The sequence below is a fragment of the Seriola dumerili genome, unplaced genomic scaffold (assembly GCF_002260705.1).
Source record: "Seriola dumerili isolate Sdu_G_001 unplaced genomic scaffold, Sdu_1.0 BDQW01001124.1, whole genome shotgun sequence".
Lineage (NCBI taxonomy): Eukaryota > Metazoa > Chordata > Actinopteri > Carangiformes > Carangidae > Seriola > Seriola dumerili.
This window is the reverse complement of record NW_019175379.1, coordinates 2,813,772-2,833,740: the sequence shown is the minus strand read 5'-3', so window position 1 is coordinate 2,833,740 and position 19,969 is coordinate 2,813,772. Positions and strand designations below refer to the sequence as shown.

Here is a 19,969-nt window from a genome sequence, read left to right as displayed (position 1 = left end):
ATTCAGTGGGTGTCTTTTGTGAGAGTCCAATATGTTCATGCTACTGTTCTAAGGCAGTCAGTTAGACCATGGTGGTTACTTTTTACTATTCACGTGTTTAAGCTCTTGTGGTAGATCCAAAATTTGTGGATGTTGATGTTCAGCAGCTGGTCTATGAACTACTTAAGAAAACTGTCAAAGAAATTAAATTATATAAAAATGTGGGTCATTGGTTAGCAAAGGAATGCAAAGAAAATGGAACAGGAGCACAAAAATGCACCATATAATAAACAATTAAACAATAAAACCAGTAGAAACAATACAACTATTGTTATGAGTCATACAAACATATTAAGCTGATAAACTCATTTAATGTAAAATGTTGCAGTTACAGGGATTGGAAGGAGTTTAAAAGCAAAGAGTTGAAATTAGTCATATGAACTGCTACTGTAATTTGCAGGTTAAAGATTTAAAGCAACCAATGGTCTCAGTTGCTGTTTAACTCGGTCTTTACATACTAACTATATGTGGCACATACTTCTGTCAGTTATTGTCTTCAGGCGTTCAGGGATGATGTTCAGTGAATGACTTTGCTGACTTTTTTGTCACTACATTTGTTTCATTTGTGTGTGTGAGTGTGTGTGTGTGTGTGTGTGTGTGTGTGTGTGTGTGTGTTACCTCTTTTGGACCTTTTCTTGTATACACTGACCGTTGCGACAAACCAGTAGACCTCATGGAGACCAAAGCTCGGTCCAAATGAGGTCAAATGTCATTTCTGAGGTACTGGTTAGGGTTATGGTTAGACTGTTCACAATGAGTGGAAGTCAGTGCAATGTTATGACAAGGATAGCTGCACAAACTCATGTGCGTGTATGTGGTTAGGGGTTAAGGTTAGGGGTTAGCAGTTAGGTGGATGTGTTCAGTGTTTTTACATCCTGGCTGGTCTCAGCCTTCATGTAGGCCTAATGGCGCTGATGAATACTGTAGCCTGCCTGAACTTGAGGTTATGCTGCATTGATGGATCGTTATCCCTAGAGGGCACAATAGTCCAATTTGACCCAGGTGTAAAAATTAACAGATTGAATTACCTTTTGAGTTTTCTTTCAAACTCCTATAAGATATCAAGAAGGAAAATATACAAGTGAGAAAGGTGAATGGAGACATAGATAAGAAATACAATAGATAGCTTCTAGTTCATTAGGGTCAGTGCACCAAGTCCATTTTAGCAAGATGACTGTCAAAATTAGATTATTGTCAGTATCAGTCTATATTTTGACTCTTTGGTGAATGGAAAATGTATTCTGCGTTTTCTTTCTAACTGTGGTGGAGTATATTCAGATCCTTTACCTGAAAGTCTTAATACTAAACTGTGAAAATGAATGATGAATCTCTCAATTGTTCTGAAAATAGTGAGAAATGCCCTTCACAATTCACTTTGACAATGCTTTGTTTTGTCCAAACTTCAAAATGATTAAGAATAAATAAAAAAAATCATTAAATGATGAAAAGTAATAGCATTATGTCCAAGCATTTGAGAGGCTGGAACCCTAAATGTTTGGTAATTTTGCAAGAAATGTCTTATTAACTGATCAATAGTTGATAACTCTTACATTGGATATGTTAATTTATAACGAAGAATCTTATTATATAAATTATAAATAAAGAAAATAATCATTTGTGCAGTAACTAAAGCTGCTAAATAATTGTAGTGCGATAATAAAAAAAAGTAGCTTATATTATTTCCCTTTGAAACTGCGTATGAAAAGAGAAGACTCAGGTAAAGTGCAAATACCTCAAAACTGTTCTAAAGTACAGCATTTTTGCAAATGTACTGTTACTTTCCATCGCTGCTGTTTTGTCCACATATGATATCGTCACTTTTTCACTCATTACTTTCAAATTTGCCCAAATGGAAACTAATGCTGTTACACCCGTTCCCCAGCAGACAGTCTAAACTGTTCCGAGATCGGTTTTAGCTATATTCATCAATTCAAACACCGAAGAAACCAATGAAAAACTGATCTCGAGTCAGGTATCTCGATAATTCCGCGTCCGGACAAACCAATCAGCTGACAGCCGCATGACAGGCGGGCCTCACGCATGCGCAGGTCTTCACTTTTGGTATCAGGAATATGGCAGCGTCCTGAACCCTGTTGGGGGGAATACGGCGTAACTGAGCACCTTCAGCATCAGAGTGGGAAAACTGAGAAGCACCGGCCACTCACAGAGGAGGGTGGGGGGCTGAGGGACGGCTACGAATAACACCCGTTTGCGATTTTACAGGTAAACGCACCCGTTAGCACCTGCCACTCTCTTCAAGCCATCTTCTCTATGTTTGCTTGATTGAACCCCGCTGCTAATGCGGCTAGCTTAGCTTCTCCACAAAACCTGATTGATGTGCTAGTTAGCAGCTAGCTTTTGGCTAACCCAACATTAGCCTGCCACAGCCCCTTTTTTCTGCATTTGGCAAACAAACGCTGATAACAAACGTGTCTGAGGCTGTCTGTCTTTCTAATAAGGTGGAGCAGCAGTATCGACATCGCTTAAACGGTGCTGTCGTGCTTGTTTTTAGCCATATAGTTAACCGCGTAGGCCTGCTGCAATGAAGCAGAGTTTGGCTAACTGCTTGGGAGCCAGGTAACGTTAATGCTGCTTGTCATGGATTTACTTGACAGATCGGGAGGCAGCGCACATCCTCAACAGGATTTAAGAATCACCGTTAGCCATTTTGACGCTTTCTGATCTATATTTATATATCCATAGTCACGTGGAACGTTTATTGTATTTTGAAAGCAAGTCGTTCATGCATTTCAGTTACAGCCACAGGAGATGAAGTGTGAAGTTTCAGGGTTGAGAGTTCCTGTCTTGGTGGAGCGATTGCTTCATATATTTGGCAAATAAAGAGAGGGCATTGCAACATGTCTTCAGTGCAGGAAAAAAAGCGTTTAAAGGAGAAAACAACATTTCAGAAACCAGCATAATATTGTCGTTATGTTTATGGTTTTGATCACATTCATGTTTGAGTTTGAATGTCCAGATGCTTATGTAGTTCTGCTCATTTAATTTGACTTTTATTGCACTGACAGTTAAGTTATGGTAAGTGCTTTATGTTCAACATAACTTTAACTGGAGATGTAAAAAAGCTTATGACCATATAATGATGTAATGCCACATGATAGATTAACCCTTGTACCTACAGCTTTTTAAATAATTTTCTAAAGGAAAAAGGTGATCCAACTTTTTATCCAACAGCTGTGAGAGGCAGGGTACAAATTAATTTTAAGCCAAACAAGCAGGCAAAAGAGATATTTGCATAGTATTAAGAGTTAACTGTCATGACACATATTACCCTCAGCTGTAGACTAGTTCATTGGTGCCTAGTCAGTAATATGCAGTCTGTTACAGTTTGTTTTCAGTTGTTCAGATAAGTCCCAATCTAGAGGTTTGATACAATCCTACTAGCAGAGAGCAACAGCAGTATACACTTTAGGATTTTACCCACTGCACTCAACCATTCACATTACAGCAACTAGTAGTAACTTAATTTGTCAAAGTTTAAGAAGTAGGGAGACCTGTCTGGAACAAGCTGTTATGTAAATGTTGTGTGCTCTGCTTTGGGCTGCGTTCCACTTATATTTACTTCAGTGTCCTCCTGTTTACTCCTTTCTTTATTTCCCCAAGGAAAGCCCATGAATAATTTGCTATTGATCTGCATACAGGCAGGAAGAGATGGGAGGGGTGATCACATGACCCAATCCTGGAAACTGCCTTAATCTTTTTTTACACTCATCACTGTAATATAATAAAAACCGCACTGCCCTCTTTCACAGCAGCAAAGAGCATGCTGTTCACTGTTTGCTGCTAACACATCCTATTGTGCCTTCCATCAGCCCTCCCGCTTTGGAATCAATTCATTATGCAGCTCCATGAATGCATGTTTGACAAAAAAAAAAAAAAACATGTTGATACAAAACTTGGCTCCAGACTGTTCCTTGCACCTTTGTCTCTCCAGCACAAGCAACAATTATTGAGATGCTGAAACTGGTTAATTTTTGTAAAGGTTCTTGTCCAATGTTGTGGCACATGAAAGTAGCCTATATTTCTGTCTCGCTCTCTTTGAACACCAGACACTTGTCCCCTTGGTGAACGGTGGATTTCATCATGTGAACCTATTTTTCTGCTCCCTGTTTCATTTGCACGCTGAAATGGAGAGGAAGGAAAACTGGAGTCAGATTTTTCCAGGATCCTGGCAGAGTGCTGACACAGGTTCCCCTTGTCAAAGTGCAGCTGCCGGCAAGTTACTGCACTAAGGATAGGAGAGGCAGTTTTTCCCTTCTTTTTTTGACTGGTTTGTCTTTGAAGTCTTCATCTCTAATTTGTTTTAAACAATCTGTCACAAAAAATCACAATTAACCATCCCATGTTGTCTGTTGTCCAGGTTTGAGAGTGTCCCATTGTCTCAATGTAAAATGACAATGATTTTTCATCTAATTTTTTTCTAATCTAATCTAAATTAGTTACTAAGGCAAGCCCTTGTTTATCTAAAGGGGATCAATAGGCCACACAGGCTTTGCACCAGACTTTATTGACACATGCTCAGCTGGCTTGTTTTTGTGCCTATGATATCAACATGAAAACAAAAATTGCCTGTTTTTGCTGAACATACTGTATCCCAGTCGTTTCTTTTCAAACTGAGCGAGTGGGGATATCAAAGAAGAGAGGGTTATGATAAATTGGAAGTCATGTGCCACCAACTGCATTGATGCTATGGCTCATAGCTGAGGTAATGACACTGAAGAATCAGGCAGTCTCAGTGTGATGGATAATCACTGTTTACTCTATTAACTCTGTAGCTGAGGGAGTGTCTGGTGGGAGTCTCTCCCTCTGAGCTGCAAAATGTTGAATGACTGTGTTAAGTGTGTGGCAATATGGTGGAATGTGTGTTATATAAACCTGATGTAGTAATGACTTGTAAATGTCTGGCTGCAGGTTATATGGTAACTTCCCTTCTGCTGTGTAACTAAAAATAAATATCTTCCACCTTTTTATTTTCTTAATGCTTACCTGTGTTGAATATATGGAATATAAGCTTATTTTTTCATCTTCTAACCTCTGTGTTGTAGGTCCTTTGAAAAGATGAATGTCGTCAAAGACAACAAAGACCTGGCCTGTTTCTACACCACCAAACACTCCTGGAGGGGAAAGTAAGACCCGTAACTTTTTTTTTACTTTTAGCCTCACCGATAGGATTTCGGGGCTTGTGGCATTGTCTATTTCACATCTTTGACATCTGTTTACAAGGCAACATTAACCTCAACTATTCTCTTCATCACCTTGTTAAGGAGTTTTGGGAAAATCTTGAAATCCTGACTCAGTGCTTCCATTGTGTTTACTTCCTTATCTCAGCTAAGGATAGGAGGTCTGCTGAACACTCATCAGCAGTTATGTGACCAGTGTGTTTTGTAGAGATAATCCAAAGAAACAGGTATTGACAGTGAACACAGTACTAGTCTTAAGCAAGATGTCATCCGTATACCAGATGACCTCTTTTCTGAATGTGCCCATAACAGGAAGGAAGTATTTCTGCTTCTGGTTGTATTCACAGTGTTTCTGTCAAGTGGAGCTACAATGCAAGATATTAACACAAATATAGATGTGAACTGGTAAGTTACATTACAGTAAAATGAGGCCAATATATTGTTTCAACAATGTAAACATATGTCTCAGTGACCCATGATCAATGTCCATGATCATCTATTGATCAAATGTATTACACATTACACATTATCTAAATTCTGTCAGTGTGTAGGATACCTGTTAGTTTTCATTTTATAGATTATAGCTTATTGTTAAATTGCTCACTTAACTCAATATTGCCCTAAAATGATGGGACTGTATGTTTCTAACTGGTGGCCCTCAAAGCTACTAGAATGCACAAGCTGTAGTTTGAGCAGTGAGCCAGTGGGATCACATTACCAATACCTGCTTTCTAAATGTCTTTGTGCCATTAAGGCCTGCCATTGACTTAGGTAACTTAAGCAGGGCTTCAGAGCATTAGCAATCATCAGAGGTTCATCCTGCTAATGCTCCCTGAAGTGTCCTGCAGAGACGAGTGTTGATGCATGTGTGTTGGACAGTGGGGACTGATGCCCCATTCAGAATGACACAGTAAACCCACATTGTTGGTTTATCTGAATTAGTCAGCATGTGTCAGCTGACTTGGTTCCATGGCCATCCTCCTGACCTGGGCTGAACAAGGGTCTGAAACTTAATTTATTGATATTATTAGGATTTAATGTAATTGGCTCTCAAAAGAGAGAGAGACAGAGAGAGAGAGAGATGAGATAGCACAGGGCAGCATGAGCAAGTGGCAAATCATGAGAAAGGCCATGAGTGTGCTTACTTAGACAAATGAAAAAGAAACTTTATTCCGTGCTTGTGTAATGTTATTCTTTGGTTTGTCAGTGAAGTGTAACTACAGTTGCAGACATAAGTGTACGGATGCTGACAACCATAGATGAACTTTTTGAAAGCTGTCTCATATGAGTGGGTCAGCTGCAATTCAGTGGATCTGTCCCCTGTACCTCTGCTGTATGAAAGGGGTTTCACAGAGCTTCAGGCCAACAGAAAGAGAAAGAGAAGGTGTTATGTCAGGATATCCTCTTTCAGCTTGTTTCATATGCACCTCAGATATTGTGGCCTAGTTTTGTCTTCAGTTGCTGGTAAATTATGAAAAGTAACTATCCAAGTTGTCAATTTAGTCTTGGATAGAAATACAGCATTCAAACTTTTTTTTTCTGTCACAGTGGCACTCCAAAAAAACCCACCTGTTAGCCAAAGTAAAGTGCACCAGCTTTCGCCTGATAGTTTAATTAATTAAACGTCCTTACATAGAGAAACCTGTTTCAGACTTTAACTGTTACTGTGCCACAGATGAAAGGAGCACAGCTGCTGACTGTGAATACAGAACATGTCCCCAAATGCAAACTTTGATTAGACTCATATGTGATTAGCGTGCTTCTTTTTTTGCGACATACAAAAAGGACTTTTGTCGTCTGAATTATAGCTGTGGAGCATGGTGGATGATATTCAGCGTCACTTGATGTGTTGCGTTCTGTACAGGATAATCCACTCTCATATATAAGTTCAGATTTAAAAAAAAAAAAAAAATTGTACACATTAAACATTTGTAGCAAATGTGACACATTTCTTCAAATGCTTGTTTCCCATTTTTTATAAATTGGACTAAACAGCAGACTTATAAGGAGATGGGGAGATTACAGTGATCTGTTTCTGCAGGGAGCTGAGAATTTCTTTTTAAAAGCCACAACAATGTTTTGTTGCGTTATAGTTTCCAATATTTTCTATCTGGCTTCCTTTTTATGTGTCTAAAACATGTCTCAGATTATATGGTAACATTATCAAATTTCTGAAAATCGCTGGATGTTTAGTTACACTCAGATCTTGCTTGGGAAGCATTTCTTCAACAGTTAAATTTACAGTAGACCTAAAGTGTTGTGTCTGTGTGTGTCCTGCTTTAGCGTGACAGCAGCATTTTTCCCTCTCTCTCTCTCTCTCTCTCTGTGCTCATGATCATGTTTAATTCAAGTCTTGTGACTCCAGCTTGTAGAGTATATTAGATTTTTCTGTGTGTCCTCCTAATGAAGGACTTTTCCATGATTTTTAAACATGATTTCTTTCAGTTTTCTGTGTCATTTGAAGGGGTTTTGCTTTTGTTTTGCTTTGGTTTGCCAACCACAGCATTCCCCTACTCTTGATCAGAGCATGACGATGCAAATCACAATCTCCTTTGAATCTCCTTTGAATGCCTTCATACATATGTATGTTTCTCCTTGAACAATAAGGAAGCATTGCTGCTACATACACACAAGCTATATATTTATAAGCTGTTTTCTGTACCTGTATGTGGAATGTGCTGAAACTGTCTTTTGTACCTTGTGTTCAGTCTTTTCATTTGTTCCCTTCATTGTACAGTCTGTATGTTGCTCTGTCCACCCCTCTCTGCACTGTGAAATCCAGTGTTTGTTGGGTCTTGTTTGGAGGATTATGCAGTGTTGTCCTAGATGTTTGTATGTAGTCATACAAATCTGCCTTCTTTGTGGGAAATTGAGCTTACTTTGTTGAAAGAGGAGAGGCAGTTGTGAAGAGGTTTAGTCACATACAGGAAGTTGCTTAATGTGCTACATTATGAAACCTTGGAGGTGGAAGGAAAAGCTTTGGAGACGTGCTGTACAGTATGATTGAATGAACGTGTAACATAGCACAAACCGTATGCATGATATAAACTATCTGTAAAGCATGTTTATAGCGTGCTCTTTCCTCCTCATATATTTTCCATATGAAAGAGTAATAGGAGCCCACCACTGTCGTTAACCAGTGGCCACAAATCCCATTACTGCTGACCGATTTTTAAGGCATACCAGAATGATTTAGAATTTTTTTTGTGAATATTTTTCTGCAATCATGACAGCTATTGGTTTCCATTCATTACATCATGTCTGCTCTTCTCAAATTCAATGATATAAGCAGAAATTGCATTTACTATGATTGATTACCTAACTCAAGGTTGGCTCTCTGCACCTTGATTTTCATATCTCTGCATGAATGGAAATCTGAACCACAGTGGAGTGAGTTGTTGTAAAATGGTCAGCAGTAATGTCAGGTGTGTGTGATTTGTTAGGTCAAAGCATGCAAAAACACTGGTATGGTTATCTGAATTCCTCTCTCCATATTATGATAAATATTCTAATTTACTCTCTCACTTTAATCACAACTCATTCATGCAAGTATTACTTTATTTTACCTTCCATGTCTATAGACAACAGTCCAGCTGCTTCTCTGTACTTATCACTGCATCATGTGGTTATGTAGTTGTCTAGACATACACTAAGTATCAGTATATCTTTTTATATTGCAATTAGCATGCTTCAAGTAGGAAATCGGCCTCTCTTTAGTCCCTCTCTCTTCTGCTTGTCTTTCAAAGGAATCTAGTATTTGTGCAAAAGCAAGAAATTGGTTGTTAACCGAGTCTTCTTCATATACATTCTACAAACTTGTTAAAAATGATCAACTGTGACTGGCTGACTCCAGCCATTGGTGTTGCCACAAAGAAAGAGACGTACAGTAAAGATGACACACCATGCATTGTTAGCCAAACACAACAGGGAGTGTTGGCTAATGCCTGTCCGCTACTATACAATTAAGGGGGGGAAAAAACAAACCCACAGACAATGAATAATTAACTAGGTTTGTGCTGACACCCAAGTTCAGCTAGCCACTTAGCACCAAGGTCAGAATGTGTACCGAGACAGCGCCCTGAGATCAGGACAGACTTGCAGTCTCATACTTTGTGTCCCAAGATGACATAACAGTGGAGAGGAAACCTCGGTGCAAGGATTGATGATTAAAACAGAGAATGAGTGCACTTCTGCAGGCTTTCTAACAGGGGAGGTGTCTAAAAATGACATGACATTTGTATAATTGTGGACAAGGAAGGAGGCTGACTGTGGGATGTGTCTGGACGTAATATTCCACTTCGGCCTTGCCTCAGGCCTCTGTCTGTCCTGTCTGTTTGTGTTAATCATGCATGCTGTACACAAGTTCAAATGCATTATGTGGAAGTAACATCTCAATTTGGCTTTCTTTTACTCTGCTTTTTGATAGGACTAGCTGCTTAAATTTTAACATCACCAGACCTCTTAATGTTGCCTGGGCCTAATGAGGATGTGCAAGAAAGAAAGGAGCAGCATGTTAAACGTGCAGTGGAGGGGCTAAAAGAACATGTTGTACAAGGATGAACAGACATGTACACCAGGGACAAATAAACCTTTACATTTAACACCTTAACTACTATCTGCTTAAACTTAAACCCCAAATAAAAAACTCTCCAAACCTTATTTTCTACATAAACAAAACCCTCCAATGACCCATTTTCAAATCAAACACCAGGCAGCAGCTGTTGCCAAATCACACAGTGATCAACTACACATGGACATGCCTTTGTGCTCATACGCACGTTCAGAGAGTGTAACATGCAAAAAGATTGGCGAAGCAGAATTTAACACTTCCTTCCTAATATGTAAGAAAGTCCCATTCTTGTTATTAGTTTTGTTTCAGTATCAGAGAGTGACTCATTACACATCTGCTAACCTAACCTAGGGACCTAGTGTGTTAAATACATAGAGAATAGCAGATTCCCTAATAGTAATGGCTGGATCCTATAGGGAAGTACTCAGAAGTCACATTTGTGCCACTTCAGTCTGATATTACATGTCCACATTTAGTGGTAACAGCAAGACTTAAAGCTACATGTTCACCATTTTCACTACAGCTGATTGGATAGCTCCTGCAGCTTTAAAAGTGGCAGTTGATGATCTTTTCTCCATCATCTTTTCAACCTTTTTGTGCATCATCTCAACCATTAGCTCATAAAATGCCTATAAACAAGCATTATAAACGGTGGCAATGGATGACATCATCAGATAAGCGAGCTCCAGTGATGTCACCTGTCCTTGAGTCATCATCACCCCCAGAGAGGGCTACAACAGTGGTTGCAAATGGACCTGCTCCTCTTACACCATCCAGCCCTCTGTCAGATGTAACAGAGCTTTATTCATTCATGAGATATTTTTGGCACACTGGAAATCTTGAGGTCACAAGTTAACTGATGTTGATGTTAAGAGTTATCAGAGCTAACTGGATCTGTGTAGTCCACGCCACACATTCATCATGTTTCCCCGCATTCACTGCTGTTGCTATGTGACTTGCTGTGCTGTTGTAGGTGTTGCTTCCATGTGCAGATGGTGATTGGTAGGCTTTGTTTCTGACTCATCCCTGATTCATCCTCTGTCTTCCAGGTACAAGCGGGTCTTCTCAGTGGGGACACATGGCATTACCACTTACAACCCTACAACACTAGAAGTAACAAATCAGGTCAGTATGTGCGCAGCCTGCCAAAGAGGAACTCCAGAGTCATTCAGGAACTTTGTCTTTGCAGTAGTTATCAGTGCCCAGCAGGTTCTTGGGAGATGTGCTGTTCTTGGCCCCATATGACTATTGAAAATCCATTTGAAGCGCATTGCTCTTTTGCTCAAAGCTGAAACACAGTATTTCTTACTTTTTTTTTGCTTAGCCTTTAAATGTGCTAAGCTCTCAGCACTGCAGTGAATGTACAACAGCATGTCTGTACACTGATCAGAACATGAAATATGTCATATTAAATACCCATTCATTAAAAGCTGTAAAAAATTACTTTGGTAACACTTTACTTTAAGCATTTAGCATTTATTTATTTACCATTCATCAGCAGTATATAAACATGAAATAAATGGTTTATATCTCTCTATAATGTAGTTGTACAAATCTATAATGACATTTAGGATTCTTATTGATATACAGCAATCATAACTTCTCTTATGAACGTGCATTTTATATTATTACAACTGTGTTTAAATATAGTATCACACCAGCCTGTAATTATCGGCGTCCACAGGAGGAGTTACAGTACACATTTATTTAAACATTTATATCTGCTTACATTACAACTGCATCCTGATACGTTATAAAACATTAATTAAAGGTTCATATACTGCTTATGAATGTTTAATAGGAAGACTTCAAGTAAAATTTTGCATAACATCTTTTTTTAATTGTGAACTTTGTTTGTGTGACTTTAACAATGTTTTTTGTTTTGTTGTTGCTGTATGTTTGCCAGTGGCCTTATGGAGACATCTGTGGTATCGGTCCAGTAGGAAAAGGTCAGGGAACAGAGTTCAACCTCACATTCCGCAAAGGCAGTGGCAAGAAGTCGGAAACGCTCAAGTTTTCGACAGAGCACCGGACAGAGCTGCTCACTGAAGCGCTGGTGAGGAAGAACACCCACATCTGCAACAGAATGACTAAACAAACCTCATGCGCCTATTTCATGAAAAGATCTCAGAATTTCAGAAGTGGTGTTTGATGTGGCATAGTCATGCTTTCCCATAGTGTCATGCACACATTGCTGTGTTGTTAAAAAAAAAAAAAAAAAAAAATTGCGGCAAAGTCACTTAATGTCCAACAGACTGTTTGGGAATGCAGCGCTTGCAAATCGCAGGCCTTTTGACTCACTGTCGGTGTTTATAACAGATGTGAATCAGCAGATATGCTGATGTAAAGAAATAAGCTCATTATACCAAGATGTTTCCAGCGCAACAAGGATACGTATTTCCCCACAGAACCAATTAAATGTAGCTGTACATTTTGCAATGAAGACGGGGCATTTTTAGGTATGACACTGCAATGATTTAACAAGCAGCTGTGAAAGTCGACACTATCATATAATATGCTTTTCCTATTCACAGAGATTCAGAACAGAGTTTTCAGAGGGAAAGATAACTGGCAGGGTAAGTATTAAATCTATAAAAATGAAAACGCAAGATATCAATTCGAGTATACACATGTGGTGACACATAAACTGAATGATGTCTCACAACATGTGTGCTCTCCAACAGCGCTACAACTGCTACAAGCACCACTGGAGTGATACACGAAAGCCTGTGTGTTTAGAGGTGACACCCGGCGGCATCGACCAGATTGACCCCCACACTAACCGGGTGGTGTGTTCCTACGACTATCGGAATGTAGAGGGCTTCGTCGAGGTCTCTGATTACCAGGGAGGATTCTGCATCCTTTATGGCGGCTTCAGCAGGCTGGTATGCATTTATGGAGACTGTGTGTATGTGTTAATGTCTGTGCTGATGCTTCAGTGGTGTCTGTTATGTGCTGTCTTAACAAATAAAAAATGTCCTTTCCTTCCCTTTTCCCCTGTCGCGTTGCCTCTTTCTCTCAGCATCTGTTTGCCTCGGAGCACCGGGATGAAATCATCCGCAGCGCCATAGAGCATGCTGGGAACTTCATTGGCATCACGCTACGACTGAGGAAGGAGGCTCTGACCTTCGAGGATTTTGTGACGGATAGGTTGGGGAAGTACAGCTCAGACGAGAGCATCACTTCACTGGCCGAGTTTGTGGTGCAGAAGATCACCCCTCGCCACCCGGTCAGAACACTCTTCTTCCTCCTCTTCTTCTTTATACACTTTTTGTTTCAGAAATGTCTATAGTTTTGACAGCTTATCTTAAATTCACATCATTTTAGCATTTTTATGATTTGACACTCATTACTCTAAATTTTGCTTTGTAAAAGAATTAGAATATTTTTCAAAAGGCCAAAAAACCAGCTTGCTATACTGGTTATTCTGACTTTGACTGTAATTCTTCCTACCTCTATTAAGTTATATACTAATATATTTAAACTTATTGTGCCACCAGAGGTTTGTGATGTCTGACACTTTGATGAGTTGGATGTTAATGACTGAGTTTCCTTAGCAATAGAATCAGTATCCACGGTTTCATTGCCTATTTCCTCTTTTAAATTGTGTATATAATTTCTTTGCATTGCATGGTATGATGTATTATATCAGTTTTGTTAATATTATTACTGATATATGTTTGTTCTGTTGATCTATTCCAGGAGCCCGTTAAACGCATCCTGGCACTGACAGAGACATGTCTGGTTGAGAGAGACCCGGCTTCATATAACATAGTCACCATCAAACCCTTCGGAGAGGTGAGCACTCAGACACTAAAGACACATCAAGTCATAAAAACTTTAGGCTCAAACGTTTATTCAGAACCTTTTTTCTCTGTCTAGTTGTTGTCCGGTGGAGATAGATGTTAACTGAACTACCTGTCTTTGTTTCATTATGTATGAACTGCATCACTGAAACCTCCCTCTCTCTCTCTCTCTCTCTCTCTCTCTCTCTCTCTCTTTCTCACTCTTGTCCCCCCTCAGGTATTTGCTCTCATCTGTGACGTAGACAACCCTCAGGTGTTTACAGTTGAATTCATCAGAGGTCAGATCAGGAAGTACTCCTCCACAGAAAGGTACACAAACGTAACACATACACTTTTCTTTATGTATGTAGTGACACTGCAGGTCCTGTGGGTTTGTTAGATGTATTTTTGACCTCATTTCCCTATTTTTCTGTAGTGTTTACCTTGTTTACATGATGAGTAATTTGCTTGTGCGCCTGTATCTGTTGCGTGGCCTCAAATCTTTCCAGTTATTGCGCACACAACATCAGTGCTCAACACCACTGTAACGCAATGTAATGCATTTGACTAAATCTGTTTGCGTGTGTGTCTGTAGGGACTCCCTGTTAGCCAGCTTACTTGATGGAGTCCGTGCATCAGGCAACAGGGACGTGTGCGTCAAGATGGCCCCCACGCAGCGAGGGCAAAGGTGGGGCCTACTGAGCATGCCCGTGGATGAGGAGGTGGAGAGTTTGCATCTCAAATTCCTGGCAGCACCTCCTAGTGAGTCAAAGCCCTTAATCTTCATGCAGCTAAATTGATGTTAATGTTGGTTTAGATTTGATTTTAAATGGTTTTGACAATGATATCCACTTAAGTTGTGGTTTTTGCTAGGGGTACTAGTTTCTCCGTTCTGTCAGATGGATTAACATTAAATGAAATAAACAATAAATGATGAATCCTCATGTCTGTAGTGATCCTTTAACTTTTCATCCAGTACCACAATTAGGTCAAAATATCAGTTTGTCTACTGCTTCGGTTTATGACCAAATACTAATGGCATTCTCATCAGCCTCAGCTGTACTGTGTGTGTAGTGCTAAGTAGCAAACAACAGCATGCTAACACACTAAACTAAGATGTTAAACATAATTCCTGCCAAACATCAGCATATTAGCATGCTAATTGTGAGCATTTGCATCAAAGCACCTCTGTGCTTCTCCCCTCAGCTATTACTATTACTATTCAGATGTCACACAGCTAAGCTGATATTTTTCGGAAAATAAATACCCAGCGACCCCTGAAAAACCCAGAAGGTTGTTGAACAACACCACTGATCTCTGCATGTATTTCATCCAGATGGTCAGAAGAGTCGGAAGAGAATTCTGGGTATGCCTTCCATATGGCAATATGTTTTGTTATATGACCTTCTGTTTTTGTTTTGTTTTGTCAGATTGAATGCTTAGGTCTGTGACTGGAACAAAATGGGGTTATGCTGCTAAGTACAGCTGCAGACTCTTAGTCTTGTTAAACTTTTAGGTGATATATCTTTTGTTAAATTGTTCCGTGCCTCCTTCCTTTCCTCAGATGGAAACTTTGCAGATGCAGTGTTCAGATTCAATGCCAACATATCCTACAGTGGAGTGCTGCATGCAGTTACCCAAGATGTGAGTGTGTTCACCTCCTGTGTGATTTATGTCTGCCCATCTGCCCAGTCAGGATTCACACTAATTCCCCCCCATCTTCATCTCTCTTGTTTCTCTCTCTGTTCTCTTCAGGGTCTTTTCTCTGAGAACAAAGAGAAGCTCATCAACAACGCCATCCTCGCTCTTTTATCTCAGGAGGCTGAGCTGCCGGCTCTTAACGCTGAGCTGGAGAGCCATTTCCAGGCCATCCGACGCCTGGTGGCCTCCAAGGCTGGCTTCCAGGCTTTCACCCAGCTCCCTAAGTAAGGATGCCGCAGATACTCTGCTTTACCTTCTTGCTTTATTTTTTCAAAGTCTACTTTTGTTGAGCTGCTGGTAACAGGCATGCTCTGTCATTCCAAGGTCTGGTCAAGGGTCTGGACTCACAGATGCAACGTAAATATGAATCCATACATCTCAGTCTGCCCTTTGTCTTTCTGTATTTCTTACCCATCTTGTTCTTTTCCAGAGTCCGTCTTAGCTGTCTGTTGGTCAGCCTTCTCTTCTTTTATCTTTGCTCTGCTTTCATCTCAGGCCTTTTAGAGAGGCACTTCAGAGGGGAGGTTATGTCACTTCACTCTGTTCAGTCGAGCTGTCTGCCTCGATTTGTCTTGACCTCCCACTCTCCCCATCTCTCCCTCTTATTTCTGTTCCTCCATCTCTATCCCAGTATCTGCTTTGGTCCTTCTATCCTTTACATTCCCGTAAATCACATATATTCAAGAAACCTGTAATCTTTGTGGGTCACTGAGATGTATGAGAGGAACTGTATTTACTGTTTAGTCCTTGTTCCTGTGAAGCAAATGAGCCAGAATTGGTTTTCCTGAAAGATTCATTGCTGCAGTAGTTTGGTGTCTCCCACAGCCACAAGGCACAGATCCCTATAAATACATAAATGGCTTATTTTTGCTTTAAGGAAAACCTCTTTTAATGATGCTATCCTTAGTAGTTCAATGAAAAGAAATGTGAGGGCCGATGAGGAAAAGAAAAAACAAGCCACTTCTTAAGCAATGAATTCTTTGTGTATCCAACCCCAGACCTCTTTAAATAATACAGTATTGGTATGATTTATATTCTGTCTATTATGTTCCTCACCTTTCTCAATTTATGGTCCATGTAGTAGTTTTAATAAATCTGTGAATGTATGTTTGTGTGTTCTAGGTTTAGGGAAAAGTTGGGAGTAAAGACGGTAAAAGCTTTAAAAAGGAACAACAATGGTGTGACACATGCTGCTATAGACATGCTCTGTGCCCTGATGTGTGTAAGTATTACCTCAATATCTAGACATCAATCTAAGTTATACAGATGTAGAAATATAGAGCCATTGATTGATATCTTTCTTGCTGTTTGGCTGAGAGCTTCTCTTTCATCTTTCCCTGCAGCCGATGCACGATGACTACGACCTGAGGCAGGAGCAGCTGAACAAGGCCTCTCTGCTGTCATCTAAGAAGTTCCTGGAAAACCTCCTTGAAAAATTCATCACTAACGTGGTACATTTTTCTTTTTATTGTCAGCGAGCTGGTTTCACGGTAATTAGCAAACCAACATGTTTTTTGAGTTTCCAAAGTCTTATTTCTCAGTCTCATTTTTTTCCAGGACCATGGAACAGGAGCTTTGGTCATCAGCTCCTTACTGGACTTCTTAACATTTGCCCTCTGCGCGCCCTACAGTGAAACCACTGAGGGGCAGCAGTTTGACATGCTGCTTGAGATGGTTGCATCCAATGGACGCACCTTGTTCAAACTCTTCCAGGTAGCTGACTTCAATAAAACTACCTGCCCTAATTATGATAGTAATATGACTGATATAAATTCAGCACATGCTTGTTTACTGAAATGTGTTGCTCTTGTCTTTAGCATCCCTCTATGGCGATAGTGAAGGGAGCTGGGCTGGTGATGAAGGCCATTATTGAGGTACGCCTTTCTGCGGATGAGGTGCTCTACAGTGTGAATTTGGATTCTCTTTAGATTTCACGCTTCATGATGATAATCAACCTGCATTTCTTTTAGGAGGGAGACAAGGAAATAGCCACTAAGATGCAAGAGCTGGCCCTGAGTGAAGGGGCTCTTCCAAGGCATCTGCACACGTCTTTGTTCACCATCAGCAGTGATCAGAGGATGCTCACCAACAGGTCCAAGCTCAATAAATACACACTCATGCTGTTGGTTCCAGCTGCTTGTTCACTAATACTCTTCTACTCATCCTGAGAAACACTCTTTGCACGTAGCAGTAGAAAAAGCTTGAGTTGTTACAGTACATAAACAGGAAGGCATGTTTTCTGACGAATAACACAATGGCTCAGCTGCTTACAGAAGGTGTTTTTTTTTTGTTTTTTTTATCAGACAACTGAGTCGTCACCTGGTGGGACTTTGGACAGCTGAGAACCCTGTTGCCATGAACCTCCTGAAGAGGATACTGGTACGCCTCCAAACCAGCCCAGTTGACACTTTGAAACAAATATTTGATGCCTGTCCAATATTCATGCAGGAGCTATTAGAATAATGAATGTGATACAGGCAAAGTACTACAGGATGTAAGCCAATGCTTTTTTTGGCAGCTGAGATACCCTGTTTAAGTCCTTACCCATTTCACTTTGTGTTCCTCTCTTACTGTGCTTTTAGCCAACAGGCCTGCTGGCTTACCTGGACAGCCCTGACCCAGTCCCCGAGAAAGATGTAGACAGAATGCATATCCGTGACAACTTGAAAATCGCCACGGTATCCAGACACACACATCTGTACACTTTTGCAGATAGCCCAACGAGGAATTTGTAATATAACTGTTGCTTTACGTTTGTCTCCGACAGGACCAGCTAAACCGAAACAAAGTGCCTGAGTGGCAGCGGATAGCAGGCAAAGCGGCCAAAGAGGTGGAAAAGTTTGCCAAGGAGAAGGCTGATATAGTGCTGATGCACTGGAGAGATAAGATGGGCATAGCACAGAAGGAGGTGAGGATTCATTTTCCTTTTCAAAGGGACTAAATGCTGATTTACCTCAGACAGGCCTCTGCTGTTGCTGCTGCTGCTGCTGCTGCTGCTCTGGTGTCTCTTAACTGTTGCTCCTCCTGCTGATGCTGAACAGTACTGCAGAGTCCAGAGACCAACTCAATAACGCACTTTTCAGTTGCTTCCAATATTTTTTGCATGGAAAGCGTTCCCAGCTCTGATGCTGCCTGACCTTGCGGAGCCAGTCAAGATACAATCACATCAAAATTTCCCTTGCCTTGCATATTTACTGTTCAAAACTGCATGTGCAGCTTTTCACATACGGTATATTTAACAGACTTTTTCTATCGAGGTTTGAGAAAAATTCTCTATTAGAGGTGATTTTGTCTATGCACCAGAGTCTGTTGTTGTGGTGAATGTGACCAAAGCGTTATTTAAATTCAAAGGGCACCTCTTCCCTTTTAAAGAATAACTCCTTTAGGGTGCAAATGTGAAGACATGTCAAAGTTGTGGGTTGTTTTTATAGAAAGTGTGTGGGCGGCTGGAGGTTGATGGTGTCAGCTAAACCACTTGATAAAACTTTGGGGCTACTACTTCCTGGCTTTTCACCCAAATCACATCTACTTTCAAACAAAGCTGTAACTCAAATCCTTTTTTGTCCTGAATGTTAACGGGCTCCCTTTCCCTTTTCTACACTTCTATGTTGAATTTCTCAAAATGGCTGATCAACTGTGTATTTTGATTGGCTTGCTTCCACTGAATCACATCCATCATTGTATGTTTGCACCACATGCTTCCTGTTTATTTGGTGTTAGCAATTCATTAGATAGTCTTGGAAAAATATATGAATCTAGTGGATTGTCAGTTAATAAATCAGCAGGATTTAGTGATAGTTGTTTGTCAGACTCTTTGTATCGATAGTCTCGTAACCTGTGACCCTTTTTGTTGCGATTCATCTCTGTTTGATCCGAGGAACAATAATCTCTCTGTGTTGTCTCTGCCCTACCCTCCCCTTGTCTTGTGTGGTTTCTCTGCTGTCAAACAATGCAGCAGGACAGAAATAACCTGGTAAGTAGGACTGACCAATGGGATCCATGACTGTTTTCTTTCCATATTCTTTCTCTTGACCAAACCTTTTTTCCATCTTCATGTGGCATATTGAGTGTGTTTTTTTTTAATTCAGCCCGGCGATGACCTGCTATCATCTGCAAAGAATTTCCATGTGTGTCTTCAAATAGATGCAAGAAAAAAAAAAACAAGTCACTGTATTTCACAATAGATGATGAAAGCATAGATTTGAACATGTCTCTTCATGTCCTGCTGTCAGTGGAGGACATGTTAAGTGCCTGTTGTGTTGTGTATCAATAAGTAATGACCACATTTAGTTTGAGACATGAGTATAATTACCATAAACAGTAGGGCCATTGCCAAGCAGCCTGTACTGGCGTCTACAGCAGTATTTTACATTTCTCACACCATTTTTGATTATGCAGGAAATTTGTTGTATTGCTTTATGCCACCAAAGGGAAAAAAATGTTTAACCTGCAAGTAATAAGTCATAGGCAAATTACAGTTGTAGCACGTAATTAGCAACATGGTCTTTGCAGCAAAAGGCAACAGATTTATGGGAATTAAGGGCCTAAATTTGAAAAGCAGAAAAGCCATTTTAAATGCGCACTCGGCAAAGACCCGTCTCGCCCAGGAAGAATTACAGAACGCACCCAATTTGGGATCCCATCTTGGTTTTTGTGTTTCATTAACTTATGTTCTA

At 40.2% G+C, this 19,969-nt stretch overlaps 1 protein-coding gene across 2 annotated transcripts in view; it reads left to right on the top strand.

The window, feature by feature from the left end:
* Positions 1–2,122: 2,122 nt before the first annotated feature.
* The window catches only part of dnajc13 (DnaJ heat shock protein family (Hsp40) member C13), a 31,381-nt gene continuing 13,534 nt past the window's right edge, over positions 2,123–19,969 (top strand). For both annotated transcript variants that reach the window (XM_022767183.1, XM_022767184.1), the window contains exons 1-21: positions 2,123–2,262; positions 5,103–5,183; positions 10,857–10,932; positions 11,714–11,863; positions 12,342–12,383; positions 12,492–12,692; positions 12,830–13,036; positions 13,510–13,605; positions 13,831–13,922; positions 14,188–14,354; positions 15,157–15,236; positions 15,348–15,517; positions 16,416–16,515; positions 16,637–16,744; positions 16,851–17,006; positions 17,111–17,167; positions 17,264–17,385; positions 17,597–17,672; positions 17,876–17,971; positions 18,061–18,201; positions 19,249–19,266. In XM_022767183.1, coding sequence (XP_022622904.1) covers positions 5,116–5,183; positions 10,857–10,932; positions 11,714–11,863; positions 12,342–12,383; positions 12,492–12,692; positions 12,830–13,036; positions 13,510–13,605; positions 13,831–13,922; positions 14,188–14,354; positions 15,157–15,236; positions 15,348–15,517; positions 16,416–16,515; positions 16,637–16,744; positions 16,851–17,006; positions 17,111–17,167; positions 17,264–17,385; positions 17,597–17,672; positions 17,876–17,971; positions 18,061–18,201; positions 19,249–19,266 — 2,223 coding nt within the window. In that variant the 5' untranslated portion in view covers positions 2,123–2,262; positions 5,103–5,115. The remainder of the gene's footprint in view (positions 2,263–5,102; positions 5,184–10,856; positions 10,933–11,713; positions 11,864–12,341; positions 12,384–12,491; positions 12,693–12,829; positions 13,037–13,509; positions 13,606–13,830; positions 13,923–14,187; positions 14,355–15,156; positions 15,237–15,347; positions 15,518–16,415; positions 16,516–16,636; positions 16,745–16,850; positions 17,007–17,110; positions 17,168–17,263; positions 17,386–17,596; positions 17,673–17,875; positions 17,972–18,060; positions 18,202–19,248; positions 19,267–19,969) is intronic.